Source organism: Haliotis rufescens, unplaced genomic scaffold, assembly GCF_023055435.1.
Source record: "Haliotis rufescens isolate VD_foot unplaced genomic scaffold, xgHalRufe1.0.p SCAF_20, whole genome shotgun sequence".
NCBI classification, from domain to species: domain Eukaryota; kingdom Metazoa; phylum Mollusca; class Gastropoda; order Lepetellida; family Haliotidae; genus Haliotis; species Haliotis rufescens.
Window position 1 is genome coordinate 6,006,185 of NW_025963891.1, and position 20,419 is coordinate 6,026,603.

Consider the following 20,419-nt stretch of genomic DNA (forward strand, 5'->3'; position numbering starts at 1 on the left):
CCTCGAAAAGCAGGCATTTGGTTCTATTTTTATATTTCTTTCAATAAAACATTGGTCAAATTGGTCATTTTGGACTTATTGAATCAAAACTGAATCTGACGTACCAAAAATAACATGATGTAACTGCTGGTTCAGGAGGAAGATGGGCGGTGATGATAATCTGGTGATTACATTGTATTTAGTTCGGCCTTACCAGCAAGGAGGGAGTTTAGGACGATCACAGCAGATTACTTCTTAAAACTGGCCTACATCTATGAAGCTTGCTATATAAAAGTAAACCTGGGTGTAGCACCTGGATGAAAGTTCCTGATACTGGTAAGTCTGACAGAGAGAGACACACACAACACTTAAGGCAGATGCAGCCGAACACAGACAATCACACACACACACAGCAGCCATTCCAAAACTCTCCTCTAGTCAAATCACAACAAGTTTAATTTCAGAATTTTTTTCTGAATTTTAAAAATTTGTTATTTTAGTAGTGCTTGTCTGTAGACTGGAGAGTCGTGGCCTGTCCACAGTTTGATAAGATGACTACATTGATGTCTTACCACTGGTCCCAGGTCTCCTTTGTCCCCCTTGGCTCCTGCAACAAACAGAATTTGATTTAAAAAAGACATACAAATTTCATGGACTAAAAAATAACTAAAACATCTTGCTTGTAGAAAGATTAATTTTTTATGATGAAAAAAAGAATGCAAGTTTGCCTCAAGACCACTTTTCTTTCTCGAAAAAAATATTTATTTTCCTTAAAAGGTTGTTAACTTGTATACACAATATTTACAAACATATCGAAGAAAAATATTTACTTTTTTGGTCCAGCCATTAACAGTGACAGCCTGATAGACATCTAGATATGCCAAGCAGGGTTATAAAAAATGATCCCATGGATGCTTTGACTGGCTACAAATAACAGCAAAAATGTTTGAGAAAGGAGCACTTTGTATCTCAACATTGAACAATGGATAACATCATTTAGTGGCCGAAGAAGCATCTTTGTAGCACAAATTACAAGAGCATTAATGAAGCATGATGTTACTGAAGACATCAATTCCTGGTTTGTGTACAGAACGGAGAGCCAACTGATGATGGCTGTACATTAGTGAGTGTAACAGTGTCTTATTTTGTAAATAATCGTCTCTAATGGAAAAGCAGTTGTGAGGAAGATGTTGTCAGATTCCTTGCATCAGCGGGGAGTAGCGTAGCCCCAAGGTAAACAGTACGTGGGGAGGTACGACCACGGACACACCTGGAGCCATGGGTGGGAGACATTTAAGATAACCACCTTTTCAACACATAATAAATTTTGCGCAATATTTTCAGAAACACCTGTAAAAACTTGGGTGATTCAGCCTGAGAAAATGGCCACAATGTATGCAATTTTAACCTAGTCAAAGATATATGTTGTCTGCTATATCGACATGCAGACAGACAACAAACAGACTAGAAATAGATACACAGACTTACAACTGACCTACACACAGATTGAGAGTTTAGGTTCAACACAACATTACTATTCCAGTTCATCCTATGCGGACTGTTTTGCTTGACATCTTTCTGGGGTGGAATATTACTCTATGTAGTATCATTTTCCTCAAACCAATCTTACCATCTTTCCCACCAATCTAGAATATTTCACCCCCTCCCTGCAAATCTCACCATCTTCACACCAATCTTACCATATTCTCCAAAAATGTCCCTCTCTTAATTCCCTTATTCCCATCCCCTAAACCTAAACTCGCACAATCTCTATCTCATCCCCCTTACACACATCCTCTAAACACCCACCACAATCTCCTCCCCTAAACTCCCAAAATCTCAATCACATCCCCTAAACATTCACAATCTCAATCTCTTCCCCAAAACTCCCACCACAATCTCATCCCCTAAACTCCAACCACAATCTCATCCCCTAAATTCCCACCACAATCTCATCCCCTAAACTCCAACCACAATCTCACGCCCTAAATTCCCACCACAATCTCTTCCCCAAAACTCCCACCACAATCTCATCCACAAAACTCCCACCACAATCTCATCCCCTAAATTCCCACCACAATCTCATCCCCTAAACTCCAACCACAATCTCACGCCCTAAATTCCCACCACAATCTCTTCCCCCAAACTCCCACCACAATCTCTCCACAAAACTCCAACCACAATCTCATCCCCTAAATTCCCACCACAATCGCATCCCCTAAACACCCACCACAATCTCATCCCCTAAACTCCAACCACAATCTCACGCCCTAAATTCCCACCACAATCTTATCCCCTAAACTCCCACCACAATCATATCCCTTAAACTCCCACCACAATCTCATCCCCTAAATTCCCACCACAATCTTATCCCTTAAACTCCCACCACAATCTCATCCCCTAAACTCCCACCACAATCTTATCCCCTAAACTCCCACCAAAATCTCATCCCTTAAACTCCAATCACAATCTCATCCCCTAAACTCCCACCACAATCTCATCCCCTAAACTCCCACCACAATCTCATCCCCTAAATTCCCACCACAATCTCTTCCCCAAAACTCCCACCACAATCTCATCCCTTAAACTCCAACCACAATCTCACGCCCTAAATTCCCACCACAATCTCTTCCCCAAAACTCCCACCACAATCTCATCCCTTAAACTCCCACCAAAATCTCATCCCTTAGACTCCCACCAGAATCTCATCCCCTAAACTCCCACGCCAAACTCATCCCTTAAACTCCAACTACAATCTCATCCCCTAAACTCCCACCACAATCTTATCCCCTAAACACCCACCACAATCTCATCCCCTAAACTCCCACCACAATCTCATCCCCTAAACTCCAACCACAATCTCATCCCCTAAACTCCAACCACAATCTCATCCCCTACACTCCCACCACATTCTCATCCCCTAAACTCCCACCACAATCTCATCCCTTAAACTCCCACAATCTCTCCCTCTTCCCACTTATCACCAGCCCTCCCCTCCCATCTCCAATCACCATCCTATATATCTCCCTACACAGTAGATAACCATTCATCACTTTCTCTCCCAGATTATCCACAGAAGTCGGCCATCTCTCTATTTCCCCCCGCATGCAGCTAACCTATATCTACAAGCGCCTGTTACCAAATGGCTTAAATCAATTTTTCAGATCTTTATATATATCAAGTGGCTCGTAACTGCATGTGAAGTATTGACAAGCCGACCACACCGCAGGTTGTTCCACGTCCCCAGTGTCCTGCCGCTTATCCCTCCCATACTTATCAGGGTATACAAGTGTCTGCTGGGGAGATAAGCTCTCTGCCTCATTACTCTGTAACTACTATTAGCCCAGCTCCTCCAATTACACTTAACTCAAATATCTCTATTGCTTTTTCACATTTGTGCGGAATGTGAGATTGCTTGCAGTGTGTGCATCAGAGAATTGGAGGAGTTGATGTTGAAATTGTAGAACACTGTTTCCTCCTCAATCCAGTGACTCCTGATCCAGATAACTCTCCTCCTATTGTACCTGCCTGTCCCCCCCATTGCGAACTCCCGACCCCCCATTGTGAGGAATCAGGGACTCGATATACAACACCCAAGGGATTTAATATCTCCTACTAATTCTAAAGCAGAAATGACATTTTTCCCAATCACTCTGGTGAATTAATCATTTAATTCTTTTGAAGGCATTTTTTTGACAATGCACATTAATTCCATTAATGTACCTCATAAATTAGTGATGCTGTCACAGGCATTGAGTGCAATCACTGACGAGACAACACACCTTGAGGCCAGGTAGTTGCCTGGAAGTCAGTCGCCAGGTAACACAGGGGGACTGGATGGCATCGCTGTGCACAGGTTAACGATCAACTATGCAGTACCACAATCATTCTTAGAACCTCCTCAGGTAAACAAATCTTGCATTCAAAATACTACAAAATGAAGGCTGCCTTGACTAACCTACTTGATTATCTATCATTAGGATATTTCCTGGACAAGGTGCGTTCAAGCTGTAAACATCCTCATTAACCAAAGATGAATCTACCAGTGTCCCTGATTTCACACATGACATGGCTTATTATTGCCCTGTATGACATCATGGAGATTGCTCCCACGTATCCAGCCTTGTTCTCCGACACAGATTCCAGTCCAAGAATCCCATGTTTGTCTCCCCATGGTAATACCTGTATCACAAACCTTCCCTCTATTCACCGACCAACTGCCATAGCCCCATCCCACTATTCATCCAACCATCACTGCCACAGAGATCCCACTATTCTTCCAACCATCACTGCCACAGAGATCCCACTATTCATCCAACCACTGCCACAGAGATCCCACTATTCATCCAACCATCACTGCCAGAGATCCCACTATTCATCCAACCATCACTGCCACAGAGATCCCACTATTCATCCAACCATCACTGCCAGAGATCCCACTATTCTTCTAACCATCACTGCCACAGAGATCCAACTATTCATCCAACCATCACTGCCACAGAGATCTAACTATTCATCCAACCATCACTGCCAGAGATCCCACTATTCATCCAACAATCACTACCACAGAGATCCCACTATTCTTCTAACCATCACTGCCACAGAGATCCAACTATTCATCCAAACATCACTGCCACAGAGATCTAACTATTCATCCAACCATCACTGCCAGAGATCCCACTATTCATCCAACCATCACTGCCACAGAGATCCCACTATTCTTCTAACCATTACTGCCACAGAGATCCAACTATTCATCCAACCATCACTGCCACAGAGATCCCACTATTCATCCAACCATCACTGCCACAGAGATCCCACTATTCATCCAACCATCACTGCCAGAGATCCCACTATTCATCCAACCATCACTGCCACAGAGATCCCACTATTCTTCAACCATCACTGCCACAGATCCAACTATTCATCCAACCATCACTGCCACAGGGATCCCACTATTCATCCAACAATCACTGCTATAGGGATCCCACTATTCATCCAATCATCACTGCCACAGAGATCCAACTATTCATCCAAACATCACTGCTATAGGGATCCCACTATTCATCCAATCATCACTGCCACAGAGATCCAACCATTCATCCAACCATCACTGCCACAGGGATCCCACTATTCATCCAACAATCACTGCTATAGGGATCCCACTATTCATCCAATCATCACTGCCACAGAGATCCAACTATTCATCCAAACATCACTGCTATAGGGATCCCACTATTCATCCAATCATCACTGCCACAGAGATCCAACTATTCATCCAACCATCACTGCCACAGAGATCCAACTATTCATCCAAACATCACTGCTATAGGGATCCCACTATTCACCCAAATATCACTGCCACAGAGATCCAACTATTCATCCAATCATCACTGCCACAGAGATCCAACTATTCATCCAACCATCACTGCTATAGGGATCCCACTATTCATCCAATCATCACTGCCACAGAGATCCAACTATTCATCCAACCATCACTGCCACAGAGATCCAACTATTCATCCAACCATCACTGCTATAGGGATCCCACTATTCATCCAATCATCACTGCCACAGAGATCCAACTATTCATCCAACCATCACTGCTAGAGGGATCCCACTATTCATCCAATCATCACTGCCACAGAGATCCAACTATTCATCCAAACATCACTGCTATAGGGATCCCACTATTCATCCAATCATCACTGCCACAGAGATCCAACTATTCATCCAACCATCACTGCCACAGGGATCCCACTATTCATCCAACAATCACTGCTATAGGGATCCCACTATTCATCCAATCATCACTGCCACAGAGATCCCACTATTCATCCAACCATCACTGCCACAGAGATCCAACTATTCATCCAAACATCACTGCTATAGGGATCCCACTATTCACCCAAATATCACTGCCACAGAGATCCAACTATTCATCCAATCATCACTGCCACAGAGATCCAACTATTCATCCAACCATCACTGCTATAGGGATCCCACTATTCATCCAATCATCACTGCCACAGAGATCCAACTATTCATCCAACCATCACTGCTATAGGGATCCCACTATTCATCCAATCATCACTGCCACAGAGATCCAACTATTCATCCAACCATCACTGCCACAGAGATCCAACTATTCATCCAACCATCACTGCTATAGGGATCCCACTATTCATCCAATCATCACTGCCACAGAGATCCAACTATTCATCCAACCATCACTGCTAGAGGGATCCCACTATTCATCCAATCATCACTGCCACAGAGATCCAACTATTCATCCAAACATCACTGCCACAGAGATCCAACTATTCATCCAACCATCACTGCCACAGGGATCCACTATTCCTCCATGGAGCTGCTATCCCCAAGCCACCCTGCTGTGCCTGGCATCTCTGGTTCCGTGTGATGGGCAAAGGGAATTTAAGAGTGATGAAACAAAGCATTAGCAAGCTCTGCCAAAATAAATACAATTAGAACATGTTTTTGCTGTTTTTATCACTGACTTGTGATCCTGACATAAGTGGTAAGGAGAAAACTACAGAGCATTATGGGCTAAAGAAGTGATAAGCCATCACCTCCTGTGTGAAGTGGAGCTGCCAGATGTGTGACTAGCACAGTAAGCCTTGGAGACAGGCGAGGCTCCAGACAGCTGGTGCTAGCTGCAGGATGCTCACAGACAGGTGGCAGGGTCTCATCTCACTCTCACCACTCACAGCCTACAACATTTAACTGTGTAAATTCTGTACCAAACTCAAACGTCTGGGAACTGGATTATACGGGTCCAGATCAAAGGTTTATGTCCCCAGTTCCCTTCAGCGGAGGAAATTGGTTCTCTAGACAGAGCCATGATTGTGTCAACAAACAGGTTGATTCTTGATATTATCAGCATCTTTGTAGACTTGCAAGATGAATAGATACAACACATTTGATGGATTGCAACTTCTTCATCGGGGAAAAGATTGATACTTCACTCTATCTGTGGTGCAACTGGCATTGTTGAACACTTCTGCAGGCAGCCTTGTTCCAGCTCTATCAACACAGTCTGTATAGGATTGTCTGGACCCAACAAACCAGTGGTTGATATCATGAGCATCTCACATGCATATGTTACTACCAACATACAAACTGTAGAAAAACACTTCCGCAGTATGAAAATGGGTAGTATATGACATTATTGAAGTATAAAGCAGTAACAGTGTTGCAATATCAATGTTGCAGGGACATTGTTGTGTCACAATTTCAAAAAAAGTTGCAGCATCCCCATTTCAGTAACAACGTTTGAGCATCACCATTTCAGTAACAACATTTCAGTTACTGTGTGAAAGGATCACCATTTCAGTAACAACATTTGAGCATCACCATTTCAGTAACAACGTTTCAGTAACAGTGTGGAAGGATCACCATTTCAGTAACAACGTTTGAGCATCACCATTTCAGTAACAACATTTCAGTAGTAGTGTGGAAGGATCACCATTTCAGTAACAACATTGAGCATCACCATTTCAGTAACAACGTTTCAGTAACAGTGTGGAAGGATCACCATTTCAGTAACAACGTTTGAGCATCACCATTTCAGTAACAACGTTTTAGTAGCAGTGTGGAAGGATCACCATTTCAGTAACAACATTTGAGCATCACCATTTCAGTAACAACGTTTCAGTAGCAGTGTGGAAGGATCACCATTTCAGAAACAACATTTGAGCATCACCATTTCAGTAACAACGTGTCAGCAACAACGTTGATAGACATCCTATTTCACAATGCATGAGATCGGACCACCTCAAGCTGTGAAATCTAAATAGATAACTGTCAATATCATGAGGTTGTGTTATTCCAAACCTTTGACCCTGTTCGCAAAGAAGTATCTTTTATATCATCTTCTCCTAATGTTCACAATACAATATATGAATTTATTCTTACATCTTTATAGGCTGTTTAGTCCTGCGCCATGACTGTTGAATTTATATTTTTTAGGTATTTTTTTTTACTAAAAAAGCCTAGGCAAGTCTAGATCAAACTAACCAAGTCTAGTTTGCTTGAATCCACAGCAGAAGAGGAAAGGTTCTTTTGAAGAAAACAATTATAATTATTTTGAAGAAATGTTTTCATTGACAAAGCTTCTCTATAGGCTGTTATGACAAAAGCTAAAAAAGATTTTAAATTTATCAAAAGAAAAGGTGTTTTAAAATACATCAGTTCCAGTGTGTTACTTGACTAAAGGAGCTTCAGTACATGGTCTGGTGCACAGGGAGATGTAGAATTTCCTGTCTGTATCCCAGCATGCAGTAGACAGCACGAGGGCGGGTTGTGCCTCTATTTTTACCTTGATTAACGAGGCAGCATCATGTACAGGTATGACGAGGAGGCACAGCTGCCACTGACTGCGACCATTACACAAACATGCAAAACTAACAAATCGATTATGACTTAATTTCTTGCTGCTGATAGTTTTAACTAGAGGGGATGCTTTGAGCCGTGGCATCTTTAATATAATGCTTCCCCCAGGTGGATACAACCTACTTGAAATGCTTCCAAGAATTTGCCTCGATTCATTCATCGCACATCTATAATGGATGACATTCATGGTCGATTTTTTGTTCCATCTTGCAGACTGCGATGAACACGTTCAATGGGGGTATCTTACTGTGATGAAACCGCTGTGAAGACACTACCAGACAGCCAGGCTGTTTGACCCATCATCGACTGACTCTATAACCGTACTGCAGAACTAGCCAACCTAATGATCAAAACAGGGAGCTACCACTTGTGCTAGGAGTACTGAAGAGCAAATGTATTAGCCGTCATGTATTTAAAATGTCCAATGGTTCTGAATTTGATGAGAAAATATTAAGACCTTCAAAGCTTATTTTGAAATAAATTTACGCTTCCCTTCGGAGAAAGAACAACATGGATGACTTGTTTGAGTGGATGACTAAGTGTTCATGCTGCTTCAGGAAATAATATCATAGCTTTGGATAACAGGAATGGGTTTTATGGTACCCATGTAAGGAATCAAAGCCAGGTATTCAGTCTGACAAGCAAGAGCTTTAACATATACCCCCTTGATCTGTGACTCAGTAGTTAATGAGGGGACATTTGGTGGCCGAGTGGTCAAAGCATGGGCTTGTCACACTGATGTCCAGGGTTCAATTCTCCATATTAGTACAATGGGTGAATATCATAATAGCTATCATCATAGCTATCTTAAGGTAGTACATAGTCAGCATGCACATGCTGCAGTCATTCCCAGCCACAACATACACCCTATAACAGGTCCAGAAAGGGTACACCACATACACCCCATAACAGGTCCAGAAAGGGTACACCACATACACCCCACAACAGATCCAGAAAGGGTACACCACACATACACCCCATAACAGATCCAGAAAGGGCACACCACATACAAACCATAACAGATCCAGAAAGGGCACACCACATACAAACCATAACAGATCCAGAAAGGGTACACCACATACACCCCATAACAGATCCAGAAAGGGCACACCACATACAAACCATAACAGATCCAGAAAGAGTACACCACATACACCCCATAACAGATCCAGAAAGAGTACACCACATACACCCCATAACAGATCCAGAAAGGGTACACCACATACACCCCATAACAGATCCAGAAAGGGTACACCACATACACCCCACAACAGATCCAGAAAGGGCACACCACATACACCCCATAACAGATCCAGAAAGGGTACACCACATACACCCCATAACAGATCCAGAAAGGGCACACCACATACAAACCAAAACAGATCCAGAAAGGGTACACCACATACACCCCACAACAGATCCAGAAAGGGCACACCACATACAAACCATAACAGATCCAGAAAGGGTACACCACATACACCCCATAACAGATCCAGAAAGAGTACACCACATACACCCCATAACAGATCCAGAAAGGGTACACCACATACACCCCATAACAGATCCAGAAAGGGTACACCACATACACCCCATAACAGATCCAGAAAGGGCACACCACATACACCACATAACAGATCCAGAAAGGGTACACCACATACACCCCACAACAGATCCAGAAAGGGTACACCACATACACCACATAACAGATCCAGAAAGGGCACACCACATTCAAACCATAACAGATCCAGAAAGGGTACACCGCATACACCCCATAACAGATCCAGAAAGGGTACACCACATACACCCCACAACAGATCCAGAAAGGGTACACCACATACACCACATAACAGATCCAGAAAGGGCACACCACATACAAACCATAACAGATCCAGAAAGGGTACACCGCATACACCCCATAACAGATCCATAAAGGGCACACCACATACAAACAATAACAGATCCAGAAAGAGTACACCACATACACCCCATAACAGATCCAGAAAGAGTACACCACATACAAACCATAACAGATCCAGAAAGAGTACACCACATACACCCCATAACAGATCCAGAAAGAGTACACCACACACACCCCATAACAGATCCAGAAAGGGTACACCACATACACCCCACAACAGATCCAGAAAGGGCACACCACATACACCCCACAACAGATCCAGAAAGGGTGCACCACATACACCCCATAACAGATCCAGAAAGGGTGCACCACATACACCCCACAACAGATCCAGAAAGGGCACACCACATACACCTCACAACAGATCCAGAAAGGGTACACCACATACACCCCATAACAGATCCAGAAAGGGTACACCACATACACCCCATAACAGATCCAGGATGGGCACACCACATACACCCTATAACAGATCCAGAAAGGGTACACCACATACACCCTATAACAGATCCAGAAAGGGTACACAACATACACCCCACAACAGATCCAGAAAGGGTACACCACATACACCCTATGACACATCCAAAAGGGGTACGTTGTACTAAATAGACCTCATAACAGATCCAGAAAGGCTACGTTGTACCAAATACACACTATTACAGTTCCAGAACGGTTACACCCCATACACCTCATAACGTTCCAGAAGGGAGGGCAGTCGCAGAAACCCCTCCTTATTTTACCAAACTGAAATGTTTATGCATTTGAAAGTTTCTTAGAGAATGAATCATATAGTGTAAACATATTACAACATTATCACCAACTTTTTGGTCTTTCAACAAAAATAAGATGCCTACCACATGCAAGTATGCTAATTTATGATTTCAAAGTGCACCCTTCCTTTTCCCTGTAATGATGATTGACTTCCTTGTATGCATCCCAGCTGAACGTAAGGAGTGACTTGTGGTCTACATGTACCTACACACCTCCACCCATCAGCCACGTTCTCAGTGAACACAGTCACTCACATGTTCTGTTTGTTTGTTGTAATATTACAGCTATATGAAGGCTGTCTGTACGTAATCCAATCTGGACCAGACAATCCAGTGATTGACTTCATGAACATTGATCTACACAATTAGGATATGATGACATGCATCAACCAAGCTAGAGAGCCTAACCACCTGATCCCGTTAGTCGCCTCTTACGACAAGCAGGGTCACCTTTTACGGCAAGTATAGGTTGCTGAAGACCTATTCTAACCCGGATCAGCACAGGTACTGTCACGTGTACCCTTAAGACAAGTTCTCAGTGAACACAATCAGAAATCTGTCCCATCACTCAACTTGTAAACTATCATCAGTCTCCCTTATGCATCATGTAGCCCTGATTATAATAATAGTCCTTCAATTTTTTCTCAAGAACAAACATTTCTTGTTATCCTAATCGCTAAAATGTTTATTTGTTAAAAAATATTCCTGACCACACACATCAAAGATTCTCACAAATCATCACGAAATAATATTTTCATGTGTTAGAGTTTCTTGATGATCCATTCATTGACTGTCTTCCCTGCCAGAAATCAGTGATGAAAGTAATACACAGAGATTCTCCAAATACGAGGCCACATTAGAGTCGGAGATTGTTCGACAAAGAACCAACATGGCTGTTCAGAGTAAATAAAAGACGGGTCCTATGTCTGCATCTGCATCAAGAAATAGAAAGTAATCTAAGGCCAAGACAACATGGTCGACATGTTCTCCCATGTAGGCAGACAACAAGGACTGAGGAAAGTCATTACGAAACATCACTCTTACACAATAGCAGTTAATTACCCACGGAGTCCCCTCGCCAGATTGTTTGTATTAGACAGCGAGTCATCGGCCGCTTCTCCGCTACTTCCATGGGGCTTCCTATTCCACAATTAAACAGTCTTGTGCAAGTTTATCTTCTCCTAATACAAGCTACTTTATACACAGAGCACCCAGATGCCATTGTTGATCTGCACTGCCTTTATCAAGATGGCAACTTGTGTTAGCTTTGTGTGTTTAGATAGATCGTAACATGCCTGTGATGGTCACAGATAAGTCTTAATTAACAACATCAAGTGTTTATACAAGGCAATTATCTACTTATGTAAGAATAAACACAGGCATGCAGTGAAGACTGGCCGGGCTGGTGGATCAGTCTCGTGGACCATTTAACATGATAACACACCAGCAATCAATGACATCTTTCTGTGCACATAAATAACGTGATATTCAACAGACGTATCGACCTATGATCATATATCCAGCTCCTATCAGACTGCTGTTCTATGGGTGGTATACAGATTGTCAGTGTAACCTCAGTCGACTTCAAAGACTGATATAGTTAGATATATCATTGTCTTGATATAGTGAACGTTCAGTATAACATCAGAAACTATCAATGACAGATTGGGAGAGCGATGAAGTATTTTGGGACTGTGCATTTTTCCGAGGCAAGGTTAACTGACTGTAAAAGTCCAATTTCCACCCTTGCCGAACCAATCTCATTAAAATCAGATACATATTCTGACATATACTCGATTTAAAAAATTAAAAACTGAACAAAAGAACATTCTGGAATGGCTAATAGATGGTCTAGATTGTATGAATACAGTCATAAAGCCTATAAATGTCATTCAGAATATCCAGTATGTTTTTTTTTCGAGGTTGCATGATCAAAAATCACATTTCAACTGTCTCTTTCATGATCTGATAAGCGACGCTCTGATTGGTCAGATGAAAGGTCGTTCTGACGTGACCCGTAATGGAATGTCCTCAGATCTTTGTTTAGCGGTAGCACAACTCAGATCTGATTTTAATGAGATTGTTGCCGAATTAGATTGGAATTTCTGGGCTCAATCGTAGCAGCACCAGTGGCTATTATGAGTTATGTCCCTTCCATTTCCCTCCTATTGACCAATCAGATTCCACCTCTCATATCACTTGCATTTGCTTCAAACAAAATGGCGGCGCTCAATCAAGAGGATATGATCAATAATCAAGATCTATATTGTAATAAAATGGGATTTACTTTGCGAAGTACATCAAATCACACGAGCACCTTGATTAAAAACATGAAAAGATTGGGAAAATATCTGTTGATGCTAAGTTGGCGGTACACATGCTTTGCAAATCCTGCAATCAACCGAAATCTGAACTGCAGTTGACGAACATGATGTCAGTTTGCTGCACGATTTTGATTGGTTTATGCATCAACTCGTTAGTCCAGCCGAAATATAACTCCATCATACCAGCCTAGCTCAGCAAGGGTTGAAACTGGACTTTTAAAGTCAGTTAACTCCCTTGCCTCGGGAAGATGGGGACTGTGATGGGAGAGGGATGCTTGGCTGTGAGCTCTCTGGTTTAGCAGCAGATCAGCCACACATGTGAGGACCACCACAATTTATTTATCACTTGTCAAACAAATTTAATCAAAATTCTTGCCAATTTTCTTGTGATGTTATGGTTAAGTTAGGACGCTGCATGAGGCTAATGTTTACATTGGCTGTGAGCTTGGTGTTGATCATATAACTCAACACAGAGCCTCCAATCAAAGGCTCAGCCAGTGTCAGATAGATACACATCTGTATACAGGGATGTAGGTCACTGAGTGCATATGTGCACACAGATATATAGCTGGTATATATAGGTATATAGGTCACTCAGTGCATGTGTGTACACAGATAGTTGGTGTATAAGGGGATATGGGTCACTGGGTACATGTGTGTACACAGATAGTTGGTGTATAAGGGGATATAGGTCACTGAGTGCATGTGTGTACACAGATAGTTGGTGTATGCAGAGATATAGGTCACTGAGTGCATGTGTGTACACAGATAGTTGGTTTATATGGAGATATAGGTCACTAAGTGCATGTGTGTACACATATAGTTGGTGTATACAGAGATATAGGTCACTGAGTGCATGTGTGTACATAGATAGTTGGTGTATACAGAAATATAGGTCACTGAGTGCATGTGTATACACAGATAGTTGGTGTATACGGAGATATAGGTCATAAAGTGCATGTGTGTACACACATAGCTGGTGTATATGGAGATATAGGTCACTGGGTGCACCACGCACATGTATACATATAGCAGTTGGTGCATACAGAGATATAGGTCACTGAGTGCATGTGTGTACACAGATAGTTTGTGTATATGGGGATATAGGTCACTGAGTGCATGTGTATACACAGATACTTGGTGTATACAGAGATATAGGTCACTGAGTGCATGTGTATACACAGATAGTTGGTGTATATGGGGATATTGGTCACTGAGTGCATGTGTATACACAGATAGTTGGTGTATATGGGGATATTGGTCACTGAGTGCATGTGTATACACAGATAGTTGGTGTATATGGGGATATTGGTCACTGAGTGCATGTGTATACACAGATAGTTGGTGTATATGGGGATATAGGTCACTGAGTGCATGTGTGTATACAGATAGTTGGTTTATATGGGGACATGGGTCACTGAGTGCATGTGTGTATACAGAGATATAGGTCACTGAGTGCATGTGTGTACACAGATAGTTCGTGTATATGGGGATATGGGTCACTGAGTGCATGTGTGTATACAGATAGTTGGTTTATATGGGGATATAGGTCGCTGGGTGCATGTGTGTACACAGATAGCTGGTGTATATTGGGATATATAGGTCACTGAGTGCATGTGTATACACAGATAGTTGGTGTATATGGAGATATAGGTCACTGAGTGCATGTGTGTACACAGATAGTCGGTGTATACAGAGATATAGGTCACTAAGTGCATGTGTGCACATGTATACATATAGCAGTCAAGTTTCTCTTGATTTGTGCCTCACAGACAGAATAATTCTGATCATATCCAGTTGATGGTAACAACATCTTCTACAGTGGAGGTGTCAGGATCTGTGATGGGGGGTATACCTCACACTGAGACTGACCCTTAAGAATCACACACTTGCAAACTCTACCCCCATCTCCCAGTCAAAAACATTATAAACCTCCCTGTTGACAAGTACGAGTGATAACAACCCACATCAGCTGCGTCCTGCCATGTTGTGCAGTGGGAGCAGGTAGTGCCACCATCTGGCCGTGAGGAACCTGCAGCTAGACTGACATCTAGTCTCAGAAAAGAAACAGTTGTTAAATTATAGTTATAAAGAGCCTGGAGAATTTTTTCATATTCCAGATACTGCAGTTATCTAGACTTGCCAAACATTCTAGACTTGCATGGGCTGTATTGGAAATATTTGTTTCTGGATCTGTATAACAGACTAAACCTGCAGCCTTCTTACTTCTCACATCCCAACAGTCTTCTCCAGTCTATTCTTACTCAAAGTCTGTCCTTAAAGCAACCACTTTACCCCGCCTACCTAACATACTCTCTATTCTGTATCCAACCCCCCCTCCATCTGAATATCCCTATGACAACAGTCCCCCACCTGACATCCTCCCCCAACTTGTCCTCCCCCCTCCCCCTCCTGTCAGGGTATGCGAGATGAGATGCTATGTACCTAGCTGACTGTTAGCAGACATCGTAAGTCACAGCAGGACACACTGGTCATGGCAGCAACTGACTCTGACATCTCTAAATCCATCCCCACAATCTCACACTTTACATGGGTTTAACATTTAGTCTCTGAAAATATATTTGCTAGAAGCAAACAACTTCATTAAGATTGAAAAGGAGACCCATAGTCAATTATCACACAGACTCTGTAACAAACATATCCAATACAGCCAATGCAAGTGTATACTGCAGTATCTGAAACCGAAGAGAGTCTCTGAGCTCCTTTTAAATTATATTTTTATAACAATAATTTAACAACTGTTTTTATCTGTAAAATATGTTCATTTTAGAGACTAGATGTTAGTCTAGGAGCCCCAGTCTGGAAGCTCTGAAAAATCTTCATTTAGGGCTATGGGTGAGTGAGTAAGTGAGTTCGGTCACCGACCTGTATAAGTCCGTGGTTCGGTTTATCACCGCTTTTAACAGTATTCCATTTATATCGCGGCGTGTCAGCTTAATGTGGGAGGAAAGCCTGAAGTGATGCAGGTCTTAGACGTTTATCACTTCGGTGAAACCCATGAGCACATGTAATGTGCTGACAAACCTAGAAACATAAGCGTGGCGAACCAGGATTCGAACCCATGATCATAGGTTTCTGGTGTGCCCAAGGAACGCAACGCTGCACAGCGAAATGCGGCATCTTAGACAACTGGGCCACCCTAGTCTAACATTTAGTCCCTGAAATCGTTTATTACGCAATATCCTTCTTGTCTCTAAAAATAAAATAAAAAAATCCCTAGGCTGATTTCAGATGGGGAATAGAGCTAGCTAGAGCTGGCTAGACTTGCTTTTGTATGCGTTTCTAGATTTATTATTTTTCTTAAAATAAATATATTCCACGGTCATGGTGCAGGACTAGGGCCACCCGTGCCCCCTTAGGGCTATGGTATTACAGTAAGGGTCAAGTGGAATGAAAATAATATGGTCAGGGACTGGTAGTCAGGACTATCCATTACATGGGTCCACATAGCCTTTGCTTCAAGGCAGAACTGAATGATAAGTCCATGGATGTATAGTAACTCTATCCTTATAATAGACAAGTCTAGATAAGCGGACAGTACACTCTAAGGACGCCAGTCTTTTATAGGGACAACTTGTTCATATTCTTTATATAATCTAGAAATTATTATTAAAACAAAATAATTATTGTCTTATAGACTTGTGTAAGTCTTGCATTCACACAACACTCTAGGACAAAGCAAGCAGTTGCTTCCATCAGGTGTTGCTCTCTGTGGACTACACACCTGACACAGCTGAGAGGATGCTAGGAATCCTCACACAACCTCCATGTAACACAGGGAGCTGGTCATAAGCTCTAAGTGGTACCATTAAGCCTGATAATACCAAAATACTACAGAAGGTTAAGGCTACTACAAACCTTCTACAATCCACTCACATTTGTAACAGTGAATTTGTTTTAACTCTTGCCCCCAAAACTGCACGTGAGTGAGTGAGTGGGTGTGTGCATGAGTGAGTGAGGGTGCATGCGTGCGTGAGTGAGTGAGTGAGTGAGTGAGTGAGTGAGTGAGTGAGTGAGTGAGTGAGTTTAGTTCAATGTCACTTCCAACTATATGTCAAGTATATGAGCTTGATGTGGGTGGAAGGGCCAAAGTGATGACGGTATGACGAGCCCCAGGATAGTGCTGTGGAACATCCTATCCATGTAATTGTGAATCTAGTAAATAACACATAACTCAGTCCCTACAGTTATACACTATATCCTCTATCATGAAGCAACCCCTAAAGTTAAACACTATATCCTCTATCATGAAGCAGTCCCTGCAGTTATACACTATATCCTCTATCATGAAGCAATCCCTGCAGTTATACACTATATCCTCTATCATGAAGCAGTCCCTGCAGTTATACACTATATCCTCTATCATGAAGCAGTCCCTACAGTTATACACTATATCCTCTATCATGAAGCAGTCCCTAAAGTTATACACCATATCCTCTATCATGAAGCAGCCCCTGCGGTTATATACTATATCCTCTATCATGAAGCAGTCCCTGCTTTCATGTGTAACCTTTTTTCATAACACACTTTTTATTTGCATTTTTAGAGGCAAATTATTTTATTTTATGTCATTATGAGGAATGTTATTATGAAATATATGTATGAGAGGAGCTTGTATGCCAATATGATAAGATAATATAAATATAGAAAATAAGAAGAGATTTCTTTCAAAACACACATTCTTCACATTCATTAATATTTTTCACGGATTTATTGTCACATGTGCATGTGTTGTCATAGTGACAGAATTCTGGTTGTTGTCCACACACAGCTGGAAGATTAACATGTCTCCGAGAGATGAGATCTCATAATTAAGGGCTACATTACACACAGAGTCTCAGCCACGCTGCCTACATCATGACAGCCTAAAGTGACTTCTTATGTTGCTCTCTCAGATTAAATTTCCAAAGTATCCAAGTAATCATAAATGATGAGGCTCATGTAAAGATGTTCATCATTAACCATAAAATTTGAATTATTTCTTGAAAGTTTAGTTAATTTCTCTATATGAACGCCACATGTGGCTGATGATGTGGTCCCTGCTGGGATATTTGATGTTACAGGGCCAGTTAGACTTGCACAAGTCTCTTAGGTAATAATTATTAGTTTGAATCATAATTTCTAGATTATGTAAATAACAAGAACCAGTAGTCCATATAAGAGACTGGAGTCCTTACTATCCACATATCTAGACTTGCCTATTAGGAGGATAAAATACTACACATCCATGGACTTTTCATTCAGTACAGCCTTGGAGCAAGGCTAAGGTCCAGTGTGGTGAGGTGAGGTAAAATGGGGTTTAACGTCGCGTCCAAGATTATTGCACTTATATAGCGATGTGCACGCACGTGTATGTGTGTGTGTGGCTGCTTGTACTAGTCCGGACTGATGCCAATTTATAGCGCTAGCACACTGAGATACCATGCCACAATTTAACATGAATACCCCACTCAAACACAGTATACTGACTCTGAACTGACCAGTCCTTGTTTAAGCCCCTTAATGCCAAGCGCCAGACAGGGTAACAACAAGTACCATCTTTTAATGTCTTTTGGTATGACGCGGCTGGGGATCGAACCCCGGACCTTCCGCTCTCCGGGCGGATGCTCTACCATTAGACCACGGAGGCAGTTTCCAGTGTGAGTTTTGTGGTGGGAGAAGTGAAGGAGGGGGAGGGAGGGGGAGAGAGGAGGGGAGGGGGCATGTAAAATGTAATACATATTCTTTTAGAGGACATAAATCTTTTCGAAGTGAAAAGTTCCAATAATTGTATGTTCAATGCTTTAAAAACAAAAATGTTTTTACTACATCAATGCATGCATAAACTTTGTAAAACTATATTTTTCCCCATTATCTACAAAAGATGGAATGCATCTAATTTGAAATGGAATGCCAACTTACTTCCCAAATGCTATTCAAAAGGAAAACATCACTGCTAAAAACAGTGATATGCTTAAGCGTTTTATCAGACGTGGCTGTTTTGCTTGTAAATCAAACAAGTTATTGTTTTATCTGTAAAGTGTTATTGAGTAGGATGTCATCCAATTCTTACTCATATTTCATTTCCATAATTGTTCTCCTTTCCCTGGTGGGAGAAGGTTTCTTGGCACAGATGGGAAAGATGAAATGATGGATTTGGTAAGAAAAGGGAAAATAATTCAGACAATGAAAAACACTGGAAAACTGTTTTCCTGAAATAATTGATTCAGGTTTGTATCAGGAATGTTATGAGGTCACACAGAGGTCACAGGTCATTGGGCTGACCCTCATTACAGTATAGTGGCTCCCCCTAGTGGAGAGTTGTGGTATTTGTCTGCACTTGCAACTAATTGATAACAGTACCACATGAATGCCTATAGACACAACATGGACAGCCATTGCAGCCTGGCAGTCCTGTAGATACAACATAGATATCATTGCAGTCAGGCTGCCCTGTAGACACAACATAGATATCATTGAAGTCAGGCTGTCGTATACAACAGAGATATCATTGAAGTCAGGCTGCCCTGTAGATACAGCATAGATATCATTGAAGGCAGGCTGTCGTATACAACAGAGATATCATTGAAGTCAGGCTGCCCTGTAGATACAACATAGATATCATTGCAGTCAGGCTGTTGTATACAACAGAGATATCATTGAAGTCAGGCTGTCGTATAGAACAGAGATATCATTGAAGCCTGACTACCCTGTACATACAACATAGATATCACTGAAGCCTGACTACCCTGTACATACAACATAGATATCACTGAAGCCTGACTACCCTGTACATACAACATAGATATCACTGAAGCCTGACTACCCTGTACATACAACATAGATATCACTGAAGCCTGACTACCCTGTACATACAACATAGATATCACTGAAGCCTGACTACCCTGTACATACAACATAGATATCACTGAAGTCAGACTACCCTGTAGATACAACATAGACAGACAATATAAGCTGGCTACAGTCCTATACACAATGGAGTTTCCTCGCCTCAA

General features: G+C 41.9%; 1 protein-coding gene across 18 annotated transcripts in view; it reads right to left on the minus strand.

The window, feature by feature from the left end:
* LOC124150427 (collagen alpha-1(I) chain-like) overlaps nucleotides 1-20,419 on the minus strand; it is a 145,458-nt gene that overhangs the window by 77,717 nt on the left and 47,322 nt on the right. For all 18 annotated transcript variants that reach the window (XM_046522451.2, XM_048400779.1, XM_048400785.1 and 15 more), the window contains exon 3: nucleotides 552-586. In XM_046522451.2, coding sequence (XP_046378407.1) covers nucleotides 552-586 — 35 coding nt within the window. The remainder of the gene's footprint in view (nucleotides 1-551; nucleotides 587-20,419) is intronic.